The 19,842-nt window shown below is 41.9% G+C and overlaps 1 protein-coding gene across 1 annotated transcript in view; it reads left to right on the plus strand.

Annotated features, from left to right (window-relative positions):
* Positions 1-19,842, plus strand: part of LOC310876643 (AN1-type zinc finger protein 3 homolog) — a 51,754-nt gene that overhangs the window by 3,760 nt on the left and 28,152 nt on the right. Inside the window, exons 2-3 of the mRNA XM_083790230.1 lie at positions 10,015-10,055; positions 17,210-17,401. Coding sequence (XP_083646356.1) covers positions 10,015-10,055; positions 17,210-17,401 — 233 coding nt within the window. The remainder of the gene's footprint in view (positions 1-10,014; positions 10,056-17,209; positions 17,402-19,842) is intronic.

A 19,842-nucleotide genomic window follows, 5' to 3' on the forward strand; every position in this document is an offset into this window, starting at 1 on the left:
ATTACAATTTTAATGATTTTACATTAGGCCTGCTAATATTCTCATATTAAACTACCCTCTTTGGCTAGAAAGTATACATAAGCATGAGATTCATAGGTTGCAGATCTTAAAGCTCACAACGAAGGGCGGCATGATGCATTGTGAATTCACGCGTTTTACTTTGGAGATTATATTCGGGGCGCAACACTGCTGAATTTTCAGCTGCCTGCACAGCGCTAAACATTTTGCCTAATCCTCAGCTAGTTAACAAGAGAAATTGCACATAGGCTATACAGGCCGTTTATCGAGGAATATGGACAGTAAACGATGGGTTTATCCTACCTGGGGTCTCAATGCAAAGCCGTTTTGAAGTCACACAAAGGCCTTTCCCCGCCGTGACATTTTGGCTGCTTGCTTGCAAAGAATATAATTTAGAGATCAAGTTGAAGCATGGATAGCACCTTCAGAAGGTTTAACCCATTCTGACCGGGCACCCATTTTGGTGTCAGCATCATGTTGTGCTTTAGCTATTTAAAAATAGCAGATCTACAAGCTCATATCGCGCCACCGAGTGGCGCGATACGAGCTTGTAGGTCTGCTATTTTTGAAAAATCGAAGAGCGACTGACATTTTTTAGAATCTGATCTCAGGTCAGAATGGGTTCATCAGACCAGTGTGTGTCCGGCGGAAACCTCGTATGAATCTGATCTCAGGTCAGAAGGTTTAATTTCCACCCACTTTGACGAGGTGAGTCCATGCTGCTGTTCTGTGCGTGCACCTCGCAGAGGGACCTGCCTGGCCTGGCTGTGCAGCCTATCTTAGATGTAGCCTATTATAATCTATTCTACACTACACCAATATAGTAACAATAATGCAAATCATCCGTTTTTTTCTTTCTTTCTACAAGCTCATGCGTGGGCTGCAGATCGGCTATTTTCGGAGAAGAGATTTATAGGCATGTATGTGCAAATATAAAATGGCTGTGATACTGGCTGAGATACTTGTGATACTGTGGTGAAATAAACCATTAAAAAAAAAAAAAAATAGCCGGGTAAGTCCCGCAAAACGCTGTCTCCGTGTGGCAGAAAGGGCAGATCGGCTAAATACTTGCCCGGGTAACGCAGAATACATCCTCGTCTGGGCATAGCACCAGACTGTGGTTCCCAAAGTAGGGTCCGGGGACCCTCAGGGGTCCTTGAGGGCCAGGGGGTTCCAGAGGGTCCCCACTCCCAAGTTAAAATGTTGATAGTTGGCAAATGGACCCTTCCAGGTATGTAATTCTGAAAGTGTACACATTACATGTTACACAGATTGCAGTTTGTACACTTTTGGAGGTATTGGCATACTTGGAATGGAAAAGTATGAGAACTGCTGCTGTAAGAGACTTAAGCTGTTAAAGGGACACTTCACCCTTTTTGCAAAAATATATATGTTAATGACGTTTAGAAGCTTTAGATCACTTTCCTGGGGGTATTTATGTGTGTAATATGTGGTTTTAGTTATTTTAGATTGTAGCAGTGAGCCTGTTGTCTCTGATGTCATGGACACTGGTCTCACTACCTTCCTGGACTACAATTCCCATAATTCTTTGGTGCACTGCTCCTCCTTGTGGATAGGGGGAGAGCTGTCTTACTGAGACAACATGTAGTCCAGGAAGGAAGTGAGCCCAGTGTCCATGACATCAGAGACAACAGGCTCACTGCTACAATCTAAAATATCTAAAACCACATATTACACACATAAAGATCTCCAGGAAAGTGTTCTAAAGCTTCTAAACGTCATTAACATATATTTTTTTGCAAAAAGGGTGAAGTGTCCCTTTAACGAATAATGGAAGAGGGGAGGGAAATGTTAACTGCTGGCTCTAAATATCTGCACCCCACACACGCACACACACACACACACATGCATGCCATTGCCTGTAGAACTGTTTTTATCAGAAGCCTAACATTACTCTTAAGTCGAAAAAAGTGGTTCTCAAACTTTTCAAGGACCCCAAATGAATATATATATATATATATTCGTTTTTGTCCATGGACACCCATCTGGAAACATTTTGTACTAGGGACCCCCATACACGATTTGTGTTACCGGTAAATTGTTTAAAAAACATTCACAATCTTTCAAACATTATTAAAGATATTTTCGAGTTTTGTTGGGGTCCCCTTGGAACCCCCTCAAGGACCCCTGGTGCTCCCCAGACGCGACTTTGAGAACCACTGCTCTAAGCAACTGCTCTAGTACAGGTAACTGCCCAAACAAAACCTCACTTCGGTCAGAGACTCAGATGCAATGAGTGTCAGGGTCACATTTCTCAATATCACAATTATACATGTTGAAAAATGCCAAACTCCTCAACAAAATGTTCAGCGTATATTCTAAATGAGAATCATTGAAGGCAAGTCAGTCCCATTTTTCTGGCATTGCTTGTTTGGTCCATGGAGGTTGTTAACCCATTTAGGCCTGATAAAAAATGTCATGTTTCTGTATCAGTGGTGCTCAATATTTTATGTCAAGGACACCCAACAAGTATGTGTAATATGCCTCCACCCCCCCATCCGAAAATATGTTGTTCCAGGGACCTCCCCAGAACCAAAAGATTTGAATGAAAATATTCGCTAATAATCTTGATTAAAGGTTTTATGACATTAATTTTCATTTATTTTTCTTTTATGTTTTATGACCTCAATTACACCCAAAAGACCTGAACTTTGAACAGTCAGTGGATTTTCTGTGGTCTGAAGTTTTCTTTGGGGTTTGGAAGCCTTTTGAGCTACAATGAAAACAGGCAACACAGTGAAAACAGTGACATCTGCTGGCAAATCCCATTGACATATATGGGATTTGCAGGATCTTACATCACAATCTGCCGGCAAATCAGAGCACCTGTTTGAGCCAGAAAACCCCAGATCACAGAAAATCTACTGAATGTTAAAAGTTAATGTTTTTTGGGTGCAATTGAGATTAGAAAACCTAAAAAAAAAATAAGAACAATTCCAAAACCTTTTTTTTAATGTCACAATCCCTTTTAATAATATATATTAAAAGATTTGAGGCACATTTTCACAACCTACAAGTTCATAGTGCGGCACTCGGTGCCACGCTATGAGCTTGAAACAATGGCATTTTACTAAAGTAAAAACCTGGATATGTCTATGTGGTGGTGAAAAACAAATCCCATAAGTGGGGTCCTTGAGAAGGGTTCCAGGGCGTGCCCGACTAAATCAGTATCAGTTATCCACTATTTTGAACTGGCCATAAAAGGGAATAAAAGTTTAGAACAGTTAAAGGCCTATTATAAAATTGTAGTTAAAAGAATGCCAACAGATGGTGGGTGTTGGCTAAATAATTTGATTGGCTACACTTTGCCCGTACACAGGCTCCATAAACAGATGGATGTACAATTATTAACAGACTTGTAAATGTGTAGACGAGATTAATGATGGGGGACCTTCTTTAGCTAGGTCAGGCCTGATGCATTTCTCAATCTCATGCTGTTATTTAATGTGACACAATAAAACATATGCACAAATATTGTGTGTGTGTTAAAAGTGTGTATTAGTGTGCATTAAAATCAGTGAGTAACGTTTGATATTTCATGAAGTATATATAGTATGCATATGTTAAGTTTCAATCTTTTCAATTGAAACGGGCCTCGAGCCTCCAGGGGCCTAATTGTTTTTTAATATATATTTCTTTTTTTTTTAGTAAAAAAGTAGTAGTAATATTGCATTGCATCGCAGCCTTCCAATCAGCCTTGTCAATTATTCGGCCTCATCCTGTACGTCCAACTTACCACTAGTTGGTAGCAGCTAATAATCACTGTCGTGTCACGTTGACCTGTGTTTGTAAGTGTTCCCACTCCCCAGTGTGTGCAGTCACTGCACTAGCAGCGCTGAGAGTTGCGATTGCATCATTGTATAGCACATGCTGCCTCCCAGTTATTACCTTTGAATTTCTACCTTTGAAAGTTGGACTTTGAATTTCTCATAACTATAAACTTTCATGACAGCAGAACAGCCTAAGTACAAATATAATTCATGAAAAGCTGCTACAGTGAAGTCTGTTCACAGAAGTTGTTGTAGGATATGTGGGGATTATCTGACGAGGTACCATTTGAGTGGGACAAACCTTACATATACTAAATTTGTTTATATGGTCAATATAAGTCAAATAATATAGCCTTTCCACAGGAGTATCTTTTTATATTTTTCCAAAAAGAATGCAAACAGCCAATAGCATATTACAAAGTTATCCCCCTCACTGGTGAAAATTCCGGGAGGAAAAACGGGCAAGCACCGGGGCGAGTCATCCAGTATTCGTGTAGCACATGACGCTTCTTTGACATACAAATGCATTCTGTGCTATACTCTACTGTTAGCTTGATGCCATCCTTTAACAGCATCCCTCTATTGCCACCTCGCTCCTTCAATCCTTTCCGTGGTCTCTTAATATCTGTGAAGCAGGCACACACTGGTCCACCCCGTGCGCTTTTGATTGGTGACTCAGGATGGGGCTCAGAAGCCTTAATTGCGTTTGACATTTAACAGGAGACGTCAAATTAATCCCTGCTTCCCACTTTAGTTATTTCTCCCTTGAGAGCAGGCAGGCTTGATTGTCTCCGAGTGATCCGAGGCATGGGGAGCCAAGGAGGAAGGAAGGGGAGTGGAAAAGTTAAAATGAAAGGACAAAGAAGCTTGTTTGCCTTTTATTTATTTCCCCCCCCTACTTGTCGCCTTTATTCTCCCAACTTGGCATCAGAAATGAGTCTCTGGGAGTCTTAATGACTCTCTTCGGCAGCACACAGTTTCTTGGTGAAATGGATGTTATACAATTTGGAGAGCACAAAGCTCAGTTTGGATTTTAAATTGAACTTTAATGAAGCCAGGATGATTAAGGTCTTGGTCTTACCTGCTCGTTTCAGTGGATGAGACACATGTTCAATATCAAATGCTCGTCTAATAAAGATTGCCTATTTGTTTTGTGCCCGGGCACCCCTCTGAGAGAAATGTTGGTCAATAAAACTACCAGTTTGTATTCCGTAGAACCACGCTCGATGTTCTCACTACTGAAATGAAGGTTAGAGAAGCATTGTCCTTGCAGGCGTGTGTTGTTGTATTGGCTGTGTTACGAGGGTCTGAGTGGCTGTTTATCTGCAATGCACTTTGTTGTGTTCCATTTGTTTCTAACCACTCCAGGGCTACATGAACTGAAGACTATAGCAATTCCTGTCGTGCATTCCCCTTTTTTTAATGGAGAACCAGAATACCAGCCGATTATACAAATGGCATATTTCTTAGCTGGGTGGGAATTCTGGGAAATATCATGTCTAATGCCTACCCATATACCAAAAAGGAATAAATTATATATATATATATATTATGTATATAAATAGTTTATTTAAAGGTTTTATGACATTCATTTTCATTTATTTTTCTTTTAGGTTTTATGACCTCAATTACACCCAAAAAACCTGAACTTTGAACATTCAGTGGAGTTTCTGTGGTCTGAAGTTTTCTTTGGGGTTTTTTGGGCATTTTGAGCTACAATGAAAACAGGCAACACAGTGAAACAGTGACATCTGCTGGCAAATCCCATTGACATAATGGGATTTGCAGTAAGTGATGTCACTTACTGCCGGCAAATCAGAGCACCTGTTTGAGCCAGAAAACCCCAGATCACAGAAAATCTACTGAATGTTAAAAGTTCATGTTTTTTGGGTGCAATTGAGATTAGAAAACCTAAAAAAAAACGAGAACAATTCCAAAACCTTTTTTTTAATGTCACAATCCCTTTAAAATAACGCAACACATGACATTGTGACCTGTTGTGAGCTCACAACTGGAGGTGGCTGGCAGTGCAGTACTCCGAGTCCTGACTGTATTGTGTGTGTACTCCTCACTGGCCCGGCCAGTTCCCAGGAGCACCAGTACAAAATGTGTGTAACCTTCTGTTCACTTTAACTGCTCCCACGTGTCATTGCTGTAAGTAAGGATGCTCTCTTGTACAACATCCCTGCTTAAATACAAGGAGAAAAAAACAAGCGACGTGTAATAATGGGTATTTATTCATTCCAAGATTTCCCAACAGTGATTCCCAACCTGTGGGAATTCCCCATCTGTGTCTCAGAGGAGATCTGTGGACAGTTCACAAACCTGCCTTGCCTACCAGTGACATTGATGGGGAATTCAAGCTAAATTACTTATTAGAAAACCGCAGGCTTTCTATTCCTGGAAAGTTAGCATGCTATAATCAAAGCCGGTGTTCTTGCGTGAATACAAAATATAAAGTTTGAAATCTTTCAGAGCTAACTTTTTTTTTTAATGTCAGGCCTAAATGGGGTTATACAAGGTTTCTGCCCGACGGCAGTGATATGCCGTCCTTCAAACTGTCATCTCTCCCTTTTCCTGTCAGTCAAACTGTGTTGCCGGGGCCAGGATGCCCGTCTTTGACAATCAGAAGCTGTCATCAGCACAGCAAGCGGTAGTCTGACTATGTGCGCTGACTGATTGCCTAGGAAACTGCTCAGACCCAGGGCCACAGTAACAAGCACACAATCCACTAATGTCTTTCTTTGTGTCTTGTCTGTCTTATCTGTCTGTGTCACATTTCACTCTCGCATTTATTTCCGACGCTGTGTCGACTTTTCTCACTCCGTCTCTTTAATTGGCCTATGATTTTGATTACCTGTCATCAAGAGGAAGATGACAGGAAATTGTTTTACTGGTGGTTGACTTAACACCCACCCCCGCTTGCAGTGGTGGAAAGTAACTAAAGTAAATTTTACTCAAGTACTGTACTTGAGTACATGTTTTTGGTTCTTTTACTTGAGTTTACTTGAGTAATGAATACAAATGTTTACTTGAATATACTTCTACTCCACTACATCCCAAAATACAATAAATACATAAAAATGATTGCACTATTATTTGAAAACATCTTCTTGTAACCTTGTAACAAAACACACGTTAACCACTTAGGGCCCTATTTTATGCTTACTTACTTGGGCTATTCAAAAACTTTGACTTTATGTTATTACTTTAGTAACATTTTGATGCCATTTGCCACTTTTACTCAAGTAAAATGTTTAATACAGCAGGTTTAACTTTTAACAGTGTATTTTCTACACGGTGGTATTGCTACTTTTACGTTAGTAAAATAAAACCCGAGTACCTCTCCTTTCCCCTGGTGCATACAGGGTGACGGACGGACAGACCAGAGGGTTTTCTGACTGTTGCAGGCAGAGTAGAACCTGCATTTAGAATCGGGGACAAGGGTGTGCAGCTGAGTGCCCAAAATAAATAAGATGTGACTGATAGCAGTGACCGTCATGGCGGTCACGCCCGCTGTGTGCCCAAAGGAGAGTCCGCTATCTATCTAGAGAGTTTCACCGCGGAAAGATAACCCACTGCCAATTTTTATAATTGGGAGAAAAAAAAAGTAAAAAATATGTAATCGTTATTTAAAGACTGTGTGAAATAGTATTTTTTTTGTCCCCCAAGAAGATACCTCTAAAATGATGTTGAATGAACTGCTGTTGTAAAACTCAGTGGTAATTAAAAGATTGTCCCTTGACCCACACAGTGATAATAAGCCCCTTTCTTGAAACATTTGTGAGACTTTTCACAATTTTGAAAAAAAACTGTGTATCTACAAGCTCACAAGAAGTTGCATTGCAACTCGTGAGCTTATGTAGATCTATTTCAGTCCCTCCTTTCAAATAGACAGAGTATCATAGCCAGAGTATAAAACGTGGGTTAAATTGGTTAAACCAATTTAGCTGGGGATCATCATCCCCTGGAACCCCCTCAAGGACCTCTGGGGGTCCTCGGAGGCTCGGACAGTAAGTAAAGCATTGCCGAACCCTGAGGCCCGTTAGGGGCCAGGAGGAGCCTCTCTCCTGTTCCCTTAGCGCGAGGCAGCTTGATGTACAGTGCACTCCCTGGACATGACGCTAGTATGTTGCAGGCACTTAACCCAATCTAACCCTTGACGCTGAGGCTGAGGCCTTGAGGCATTGGGTCCCATTTGTAGAGTCTTTGGTAGTCTTTGGTCTGCCCTGAGAACTGGGAGGTTGGGGTTAGAGATGCTCCAAGTCTCAGGGAATTCCCTCCTCTTGCACCTGAGAGAGCACCACAGGCCTTTATCTCTTTCGCTGTTAAGAGGCAGGCAGATCGCACCAGGCGATGATTATATTTATAGGCGCCTGCTGCCATTTTTAACATACTAAATAGTACTATACTAAAAGGCTTCCTTACCTTTCTTTGTAGTTGTTACGTCCCCACCAAAGAGGTCCAGGTGTTATTTTGTGCAAAAGCTCCTTATTGGCTATTTCCCCTACCATAAGCCCTCAATGAATTGCATTGAATTGAATGGGAATTGAATGGGGCTATGGGGTGTTGTGCTAATTTGCTTATTTCCATCGCTCAAAATTATAATTTCTTTGTATATATCCTCTCTTCATAATGTAAATAATATCCCAAGCGGCACACTTTACTACTTCTTTCGATGGAAATAAGCGAACTAGCATAACACCCCATAGCCCCATTCAATTCCCATTCAATGCAATTCATTGAGGGCTTATGGTAGGGGAAATGGCCAATATGGAGTTTTTGCACAAAAAAACACCTGGACCTCTTTGGTGGGGACGTAACAACTACAAAGAAAGGTAAGAAAGATAAGAAAGCATTCTAGCATGGAATTCTCCTTTAACGCGATTTCCTCGTATGAATGGAAGTTGGACAGCAAAGGAAACGCCAAAGTGATTTCTTGGGTTTAACAACCTCTTAGCAAAAAATACGAATGGATCGATCTAAAATAATAATAATAATATAATACATGTTAAAAACGGCAGCAGTGTTTATGTAATGTATGCATAAATATAATCATCACCTGGCGTGATCTGCCTGCCTGCCTCTTAACCCATTCTGAACGGGAACCCATTTTGGTGTTAGCATCATGTTATGCTTTAGCTATTGAAAAATAGCAGATCTACAAGCTCATAGCGCGCCACCGAGTGGCGCGCTACGACATTTTAAGAATCTGATCTCAGGTCAGAATGGGTTCATCAGACCAGTGTGTGTCCAGTGGAAACCTCGTATGAATCTGATCTCAGGTCAGAATGGGTTAACAGTTGTCAGGCCTGTCACTCAAGACGGCCGTGGTGGTGTGTTTAGGTGCAAGGGCCACCCCCTCCATGTGCTTTTGTGGTGCGGTTGGGGCCGATTCATACATACTTGTTTTACCGCTGTTTCGGTGCTGTAGTGCTCGGCTCGTCAGAATTGTTCAGTAGCGCCGATGAGCAGACTTTAGGACGGTACCCGCCCCCCCCCCCGAAGAACGTCATTGACGTCACGTTGTAGGCTCTACAGAGCCGAAACCGACTTTTATTCGGCTCTAAAATAGGAGTATGAATCGGCCCTTAGAAAGCAGGCTCCACTGATGCTTTTAAAAATGGACTAAAAACCTACCTTTTTTACAAAAGCATTCTCTTAAAAACTTTGTCTCGCGTAATTTTAACTTCACCCTTTTTAGTTTAGCTGAGCTGGGTGGATCCCATAATATTGATTTGCATATGCTGTTTTTATTTTTAGCCATGCTTTTAACCCATTCTGACCTGAGATCAGATTCATACGAGGTTTCCACTGGACACACGCTGGTCTGACGAACCCATTCTGACCTGAGATCAGATTCTAAAAATGTCAGTCGCTCTTCGATTTTTCAAAAATAGCAGACCTACAAGCTCGTATCGCGCCACTCTGTGGCGCGATACGAGCTTGTAGGTCTGCTATTTTTAAATAGCTAAAGCATAACATGATGCTGACACCAAAATGGGTGCCCGGTCAGAATGGGTTAACCTTATAATAAAATGCATTATACCAGCCATTGGTATAACTTGTACTCAAGTGTTTTCTCGGACACACTTTTATACAGTTTTCAGAAAGAACATTATAAAAAGCTATTCCCCCTGCTTACGGCTTCCTGCAGCAGACTATTGCCACATTTGATTAACGCATGTTCTTTATCTGTCCTCAGGTCGAGCAAAACCATGAATCTCTGCTCAAAATGTTTTGCAGGTACGTTTTTATATTTAATATTTAACTTTTTTAATTTTTTATTTCTTGTTAACACAAAAAATGCTGGAAACGTATCCATACGCTTTATTAATATCGAACGCCGTACGCGCGAAGCGTATGTATACGTTTTATACGTTTTTTTATTGCTTACTGTACATCAAAGTCCTATGCTCCAGGACACCGAAGAAAATAAAAGCGATCGTCTCCAGGAAGCTCCAATATGTGATCCGGGAGTAAAAAGCCCCTCCCTCCTGAAAAGAGGTCTGTCTGTGGCGAAGACGCTCCCTCCTCCAATGCCTCCATTACACGTATGGGTCTGCACGGCAACGGCATAGACCAACGCAGATGTCAGGGCATCTAAAATGGAGTTACCCATCTAGTAGTAGTCTAGTGTCTGTGAATACACTCGATTCCCCCTCCCCTCCTGTTTCTACATGGTTTCTCCCGAGGAATCTTTGTGGGGGGAGTCTGAGTCTCTTCTGCCCGGATCGCATTGCAGTTTGAGTTCCCTGGCCCCAGGCCACACTGCGCCTTGTAATCGCCTTGCACCGCTCTCATTCTCGGAAAAAGATATAACGCAGTCGTGTCGATTTGCCCTCTGCCAGTATATAAACCAAGAATAATCTTCAACGATCGCCATTTCATAACGTTTTCAACACGCACACGGCACACGCCATGATCAACTAACTGCCTGGCTACGTCTTCAGTCTTCACCAGCCATCGCTATCCGTTGTGTGGATCGCCATCGCGTCTTCACTTTGTTTGTTTGGGCAAGAAGCACGATCAGCGATGGAAAAGAGCTTTATATCCACGGCAGATAAGTAATGACGTATTATCGAAGGACCGCCATGATCAACTTACTGCCTACGTCTTCGTCAGCCAATGCAGCCATCATCGCTATCCGTTGTGTGATTGCGGATGTAGGCTATATCCACGGTATCGAGAGAGACGCCCGGCTGTGATATAGGTCTTATCACTGCAATTATAATGAATAAAAAGGCTACAATCACACAACGGATAGCGATGGCTGCATTGGCTGGTGACAACGTAGCCTCGGTCCCAGGCAGTTAGTTGATCATGGCGGTCCCTCGATAATACGTCATTACTTATCTGCCGTGGATAAAACTCTTTTCCATCGCTGATCTCTGCTTCTTTGCCCAAACAAAGTGAAGATAGCGTTGTCCAACAAAGCAGCCAGTTATTTGATCATCTCTCTCTCCTGTGCTTCTTTCCTCAAACATGTCCAGACATGTCAACCTCAACCACTAAACTCACCGATCCAGTAACGCATCTCACCGTTATACTATCGTTCTGAAGGCAGATATAAAAATAAACATAAATAAATTATTGTCATATACATACTACACACTGAATGAAAGCCCTAATTGTCTACTTTTAGGAGGAAAACAAATACATAATATTGATCCCATGTACAGTTTGTCAGTAGGATATTGAATGCAGTTGTTCAGGTCCAACTATTATTCACAAAATAAGGCCTATAGCGACATGTACATATTATATACCGTATGAAACAGAAGACCCTCTGCTTTCATAAGAAAAAAACTAATACTGTAATAATAATAAAAATCACACCCCTGTGAAGTGAGCATTTCCTCATGAAGTTATCATAGCGAGTTATAAAGGTTTAAAGTCACAGAGATTGACAGGCAGATATAAACATAAATAAATTATTATCATATACATACTACACACTGAATGAAAGCCCTGAATGTCTACTTTTAGGAGGAAAACAAATATACAAATATATACAAATATAGTTTGTCAGTAATTGGCTATTGAATGCAGCTTGCGCCCACCAGAGAGGATTTCAGAAAATGCATGGACCAGAAGAACTATTATTCACAAAATAAGGCCTATAGCGAAATGTACATACTATATACCGTATGAAACAGAAGACTCTCTGCTTTCATAAGAAAAATACTTCTACTGTAATAATAATGAAAATCACACCCCTGTGAAGTGAGCAGTGCAATGTTGCGCAACATTGCACTGCTCACTTCACAGGGGTGTGATTTTCATTATTATTACAGTAGAAGTATTTTTCTTATGAAAGCAGAGAGTCTTCTGTTTCATACGGTATATAGTATGTACATTTCGCTATAGGCCTTATTTTGTGAATAATAGTTCTTCTGGTCCATGCATTTTCTGAAATCCTCTCTGGTGGGCGCAAGCTGCATTCAATAGCCAATTACTGACAAACTATACATGGGACCATGTGTATTTGTTTTCCTCCTAAAAGTAGACATTCAGGGCTTTCATTCAGTGTGTAGTATGTATATGATATTATTTGTGTTCATTTTTATATCTGTCTGTCAATGTCTGTCAACTTCAACCTTCCATATCTCTGCTGTTTTTTCAAGCGAGCAGCGTGCCTTCAAAAGCAGGTTTTAGAAAAAGGTCAATATCTCCAGAATGGAAGATGGTAGAATCATAATTTTTTTTTTAAATTGAAGTGGACATGTTTGGCCTACTTTTTATTTATGCGATGTGATTCTCGCTATAAGAGGCCCCTCGCTGTGGGCCCCTAAAAAGTTCAAAAGTCCAATGTTAATCGCTTAGCACCAGCAAGCCTGAGCAAATAGAAAACTCTAGCATACAATGTGTTAATTGATTTTCCTGAGAATCACGATCAATAAGTCAATCTAACAAAAAAGCTAAACGGTAAATATATAGCTTATGCCATTCTGACCGGGCACCCATTTTGGTGTTGGCATCATGTTATGCTTTAGCTATTGAAAAATAGCAGATCTACAAGCTCATAGCGCGCCACCGAGTGGCGCGCTACGAGCTTGTAGGTCTGCTATTTTTGAAAAATCGAAGAGCAACTGACATTTCTAGAATCTGATCTCAGGTCAGAATGGGTTAATCAGACCAGTTGTGTGTCCAGTGGAAACCTCGTATGAATCTGATCTCAGGTCAGAATGGGTTATGATCAGTGCCAGTGCTACGTATACACGCAATACACACTATAAGTAGGGTAACACGCCGAGGGGGTCAACAAAAAGTGCCAAGCCATACTTTTCTCCGCGGCTCTGCGCATAATAATGACCGCCCATGTGTACCCTGTAAATTGCAATTTCTGGCCTCGTCAGTTATCGGCCTGCCTGTTTAAATAATGCCTAATGAAGTTACGCAAACCGAACCTACTTGAATCCTCCCCCTTGAAACAAGTCAAAGTCAAAATAACTGATGTTCTTGTCAAACGTTTCTTAACCCATTCTGGACGGGAACCCCTTTTGGTGTTTTAAACATTGTTGCGAACGCAGTGATTGCGAACGCAGTGATTGTGAATGCAGTGAGCACTAACTATGAGACCCTGCAGATCATGTCTGTCTGTGTGTGTGTGTGTCTGTCCCGCTGTTACACCACCCGCCCGCCACCAGAGGGCGCAGCTGTATCACACAAAACGCACGCACACACTCACACACACACACACACACACACACACACACACACACACACACACACACACACAACTTAACTTAAAAAAACTTACAGTAACTTAAAAAAAAACTTAACTTAAAATGAAAAAGAAAAAACTTAACTTAAAAAAAAAACTTTAAAAACACTTAACTTCAAAAAACTTAACTTAAAAATAAAATCTTAAAAACTTAAAAAAACACAAAACTTAACTTAAAAATAAAATCTTAAAAAACACAAAAAAGAGAACTTTAAAAAGAACCTTAAAAAAGTATGTAATTTATTCTAATTGTTGTTATTGCCATTTACGAGCTGCGTTCGCTTCCCGCGTTTGCGCGTCTTACTTGTTATAGTTTAGCTATTGAAAAATAGCAGATCTACAAGCTCATAGCACGCCACCGAGTGGCGCGCTACGAGCTTGTAGGTCTGCTATTTTTTTTTTTAATCGTGAAAATATTTATTTCAGAAAACTGGAGGATTTAGAAGATTTTTTTTTTATTTCGAGGTCGGACCAAAATGGATTAAATCGAACTGTGAAGCCACACTATAGACAACAATACATACAACAGCACACGGTGGGGGTTCAACTTTTAACCCATTCTGACCTGAGATCAGATTCATACGAGGTTTCCGCCAGACAAACACTGGGTCTGATGAACCCATTCTGACCTGAGATCAGATTTTAAAAATGTCAGTCGCTCTTCGATTTTTCAAAAATAGCAGACCTACAAGCTCGTATCGCGCCACTCGGTGGCGCGATATGAGCTTGTAGATCTGCTATTTTTAAATAGCTAAAGCATAACATGATGCTGACACCAAAATGGGTGCCCGGTCAGAATGGGTTAAGGCATTTCATTAATTGATAGTTATCAATTCATCATCAATGATGAATGATTTTCCTGGCCACCAGAATTTCGCTCTGGGTCAATAAAGGTCTATCTAATTGCAGTAAAAGCTAAATATAGCTGGGGCACGGTGGCACAGTCGGTAGTGCTGTCGCCTCACAGCTAGAAGGTCCTGGGTTCGATTCCGACTGGGGACGCTGTGGGCGCGGGGGGGGGGGGGGGCGTGTTCCCTCCTCCGCGCCATCAGTGCCCATACCCGAGGCGGGGTTGGCGAAAGGGCCTTTCTGTGTGGAGTTTGCATGTTCACCCCATGTCCCCTAGGGTAGGTACCCTCACAAAAACATGCAGTAATCCTGGTCTCTAAACTACCTCCCCCTGGCCAGCCGGGCGCCTGATGGAGGGGAAAGGAACTGGTCGGTTCCAACTTCCTTCCATGCGCTATGTCCGGCCAGGGAAATTCCCCCTGTCAGGTGAAAAGAAGCAGCTTGGACTCCTCATGCATCGAAGGAGGCATGAGGTCAGTCCGCTGGCCCCCCAGGTTGGCAGAGGTAGTGTAGCGCCCAGGATTACATTAGTTAATTGGCACTATATATATATATATATATATATATATATATATATACATAGAATATACACACACACACACACACACACACACACACACACACACACACACACACACACACACACACACACACACACACACAAAATGCCCTTGAGCAAGGCACCTAACCTCAAAACTCCAGTGTCAATCAGGCCTGGAATTTCATCTTTTTAGGGGAAAGGCCACTTGGCCTTTAGTGTGGTCAACTTTTTGAGGGCACAAAGGCAGCGTGCCAGGGCATGAAAGGCCATCAATTAGAACAATTATTTTATTATTCTAATTATTCTAGCTTAAAGGTTTAGGATGATTCAATTTTTATTTATTTCAAGGCGAACATTGGTTCAGAACAGTGCTTCTTAAATAAATAATCACGGCTTTAAATAAGAAATTATAAGTAGCTACTGTTGTGAAATATTGTAGACATGTCTAACATGTATTGGGGCCCCCGGTCCACAGATGAAAATCATAATGAAATGGCCTAGGACCCTGTCACCCTAGCCTAGGCTAATTAATATACATTTAATTTGGGGGTCCTTGAAGTTAAAATGGCTGAGGATCACTCAGGTTAAACTGTGACTTAATTCACAGAAAATACAATGACAGCCATACATAACTTTTGAATGAGGGCCTGGTTTAGAAAAGCCTATATTTTGTGCTAAAGTAATATATTGAATAACACATAAATGTAGGTTTTAAGGCAGACTGGCATATATGGCATTCTAGAGTGGTTAGTGACAGGTGAGATCTCTCCATTGTGGGCCTGCAGGACTGAGGACTCTGGAGATAAGTCAACACAAAGTGAAAGTGCAGCTTCAGATCAGTTTTTTTGTTCTTACCTGGAGTACATGTGTTATCTGCGCTGGAGCACAGGGGAACAATGTGTTTAATATCCATGGTATCTTTCTGTCTCTATCCAGATTTATGTTTGTTTTCGTGGGCTAGATAGATAGATCATCTCTCCTCCTCCTTTTATGGACAGTCACGCTGTTTCGCGTTAGACAAAAATAAATCATAAAGGCAGCGTGTGGGCTAAAATGCCCTCAGTTTAGTGTGTGTGTGTGTGTGTGTGTGTGTGTGTGTGTGTGCGTGTGTGTGCGATGACGACCAGCGGGGGTAGTTATTTTTTATTATATTAGTTTTTATTAGGTTTTTATAGACATGACAAACAACTTAAGACATACATAACAATGACACGTACACCAGACTGGGCAATGTATATAAAATGCGGGGGTAGTTATTAAGGCAAAATAATCAAACGACTTGGCAAATGGCAACACAACTACAATAAACATCTCTGGTGTTCATGTGCGCTACACAGATTTGTTCTGCGCGGGACGTTTGGGGGGCACATTGGTTACCGTAATGAGTAATGACTGGGAAATTGCGCAGAGGAAAAACGGTAAAATGAACTGCTGTGGGCGCCGGTCGGGGCACATGGGCACAACGGCCACTGTGGCCGTCTGGGCATATGATTTTTCGAGGGGCACACGGCCAAAGAGAGGGGCAACGACGGCCATGGCCGCTGTGAAATTCCTGCCCCGGTGTCAATGCTTAGTGGCGTACTGGGCAGCTCCCTGGTGTCACCGTGTCGGATGTGTGTTACTGTGAGTATGAAGCAGGGCCCACTTGAAAGGGATACTAAACGGTCAGTTGAATAAAACAAAAATGGACTAATTAATGTATAGTGGTTCAATAATTGTTAATGAATCTAACAGAATTAAATCTGACTTAAAGGGATTGTGACATTAAAAAAAAGGTTTTGGAATTGTTCTTGTTTTTTTTAGGTTTTCTAATCTCAAATGCACCCAAAAAACATGAACTTTTAACATTCAGTAGATTTTCTGTGATCTGGGGTTTTCTGGCTCAAACAGGTGCTCTGATTTGCCGGCAGTAAGTGACTTCACTTACTGCAAATCCCATATATGTCAATGGGATTTGCCAGCAGATGTCACTGTTTTCACTGTGTTGCCTGTTTTCATTGTAGCTCAAAAGGCCCAAAAAAACCCAAAGAAAACTTCAGACCACAGAAAATCCACTGAATGTTCAAAGTTCAGGTTTTTTGGGTGTAATTGAGGTCATAAAACCTAAAAGAAAAAAGAAAAAGAAATGAAAATGAATGTCATAAAACCTTTAAAAAGAACACACACACACACACACACACACACACACACACACACACACACTTTTATTTGTATTGTATGGACTAAATCTATTGGTTCAAGTAAACCACTTAATAATTGTGATTCCACTTCTTTTCACCTCAGATGTTCAGACGAAACAGCCAGATGAGGATTGTGCCCCGAAGCCCGTCCCCAGCTCCAGTAGCAGCAGCCAATCAGACGCCTTCTGTAACGAGCCAAAAACCAGCAGTAGCCAGTCCCCGATGTCGACGCCCACTACCTCAGAGGAACCTTCGCCAGCCGAGTCGATAACTCCGTCTCTATCCACACTGGAGGGTAAGGATGACACTTTATGTCAGCTCAAATGATTCCTCGTTGTTTTTTCATCCTCGGATGCAAATTCCTATCCCGTTATTAACCCATTCTGACCGGGCACCCATTTTGGTGTCGGCATCATGTTATGCTTTAGCTATTGAAAAATAGCAGATCTACAAGCTCATAGCGCGCCACCGAGTGGCGCGCTACGAGCTTGTAGGTCTGCTATTTTTGAAAAATCGAAGAACGACTGACTTTTTTTTTTTAATCTGATCTCAGGTCAGAATGGGTTAATCAGACCAGTGTGTGTGTCCATTGGAAACCTTCGTATGAATCTGATCTCAGGTCAGAATGGGTTAATAGAGGTGTGATAAATGATGATAATAAATTGGGATGTACCAAATATTCGGCCACTGAGACTATTGGGACCACTAGTGGCAAGAAATGCATATTCGGTATTCAGTTTGGTTGATTTTAGAGCCGACGCCGAATAGTCAAAGAACCCGTGTTACCGTAAACCTACCGTTTTGTCGTGATGACGTGATCAGAAAGCAGGTTCAAGCATGGAGCACACACACATGCCTGTACGTGGAAACGGGTTATGACAGCAATGGTACAAAAACTGGTAAAAAAAAAAAAGATATATTAGTAATCATATTCAGCTATTAGGTTTTCGGCCAACTGTTTCCTATATTCGGTATTCGGTTTCGGCCAAGAATTTCCCATTCAGTGCATCCCTAAAATAAAGTGCCCCTCGGGGGACACAGGTCTCCACCAGGTCAGGTTGTGGCCTCCTGGTGGCGCTATAATAGGCCAATGTGAAAAGGGTGACCTTTCTTCTTACGCCTTGGATGGCAATTGGATGATTTGAGGCATTTTGTTCCAAAAATGTGTTTTGCAAAAGTCCACCTGTTGGTGGCGCTATGGTGGCCAATATGAAAAGGGTGGGATATATTCCTCAGCCTAGTAGGAAAGTCTGTGAAAGATTTCGCGTAAATTTGCATGCTGGGTTCATGATTTGAGGCTTTTTGTTCAAAACGGGCCAATCCTGCAAACTTTGAAAGCCAATGTTAGCCAATTAGGATGGAATATGAAATATCGGACAGAACACATGACTATAGAGATGGTGTGTAACGATTTGCAGGATTTTTGGACAGAATCTGGAGGAGTAATATAAAAAAACACACACACGGACAGACAGACGGCACAACATACTCTCTCCCAATGCCTTCGGCCTGGTGGAGACAATAATGGTAAATGGTGCATTTATATAGCGCCTTTATCCATGCGCTTTACAGAGATTGTGCATTGTTTATATTCACCCATTCACAAACGCATTCACACACCGATGCCGGAGGAAACCATGCAAGGCACCAACCTGCACATCGGGAGCAATTAGAGGTTCAGAGACTGGCTCAAGGACACTTGACACTAACTCTGGGGCCCCCTTTCTGAAACCAGCTCCTCGCCACTCGCCCTACACACTTGCCCCTCGATATGCGCGTTCACGCGAGGCTGCGCCATATTAAGTGTCGTCCGAAACCAAGCAGCCTTGAGTGGAAGTGGCTTATAAAGCCCCCAAGAGCGAGTCTGTGCCGATCTAGACTCGATTGCCTTGTGCAGCCCTGCTTTCTGTCCGCATGGAAACGGCGACCTACAAATGGAAGTACCACTACAAAATAAATGATAAATAAACTCCTCCTAAACAATCTTCATCTGATGCAGAATAGACAACGCTCCAATTGATGTTCACAAGGGCTCTTTATTTACCGCACCGTGAAAAACTATAAATGAAACTTCAAGTCAAGGGACTGGTTTCAGAAAGGAGTTCGGGGAGTTCGAACTGGCAACCTTTGCTGTTCCCATCCGGTCACTCTACCCCTGAGCCACCGCCACCCCCTAGTGGTCACTCTACCCCTGAGCCACTGCTGCCCCTAACCCATTCTGACCGGGCACCCATTTTGGTGTTGGCATCATGTTATGCTTTAGCTATTGAAAAATAGCAGATCTACAAGCTCATAGCGCGCCACCCGAGTGGCGCGCTACGAGCTTGTAGGTCTGCTATTTTTGAAAGAATCGACTGACATTTTTAGAATCTGATCTCAGGTCAGAATGGGTTCATCAGACCAGTGTGTGTCCAGTGGAAACCTCGCATGAATCTGATCTCAGGTCAGAATGGGCTAATGAATAATAACCCGTGGACGATTCAAACGTCTCCACAATCTTTTTCAGAGAGATAATACATTATTATAGTATGAATGACATCATACATACAAGCATGACATTTTGAATATTTTTGAAACTACACAAATCTTGTCCCTGTGGCACAACATTATTTCAGATGGGGGGTCTGTGACCAAACACATAACTGGGGTCCTTGACGTGAAGGTATTTTAGAACCCCAGGGTTCCTACACAATTATGGAATTAGATTTCTCAGGATAGGTCTGGATAAGTGTGGAA

The sequence above is a fragment of the Protomyctophum parallelum genome (genome assembly GCF_964188405.1).
Source record: "Protomyctophum parallelum genome assembly, chromosome: 2".
Taxonomy (NCBI): domain Eukaryota; kingdom Metazoa; phylum Chordata; class Actinopteri; order Myctophiformes; family Myctophidae; genus Protomyctophum; species Protomyctophum parallelum.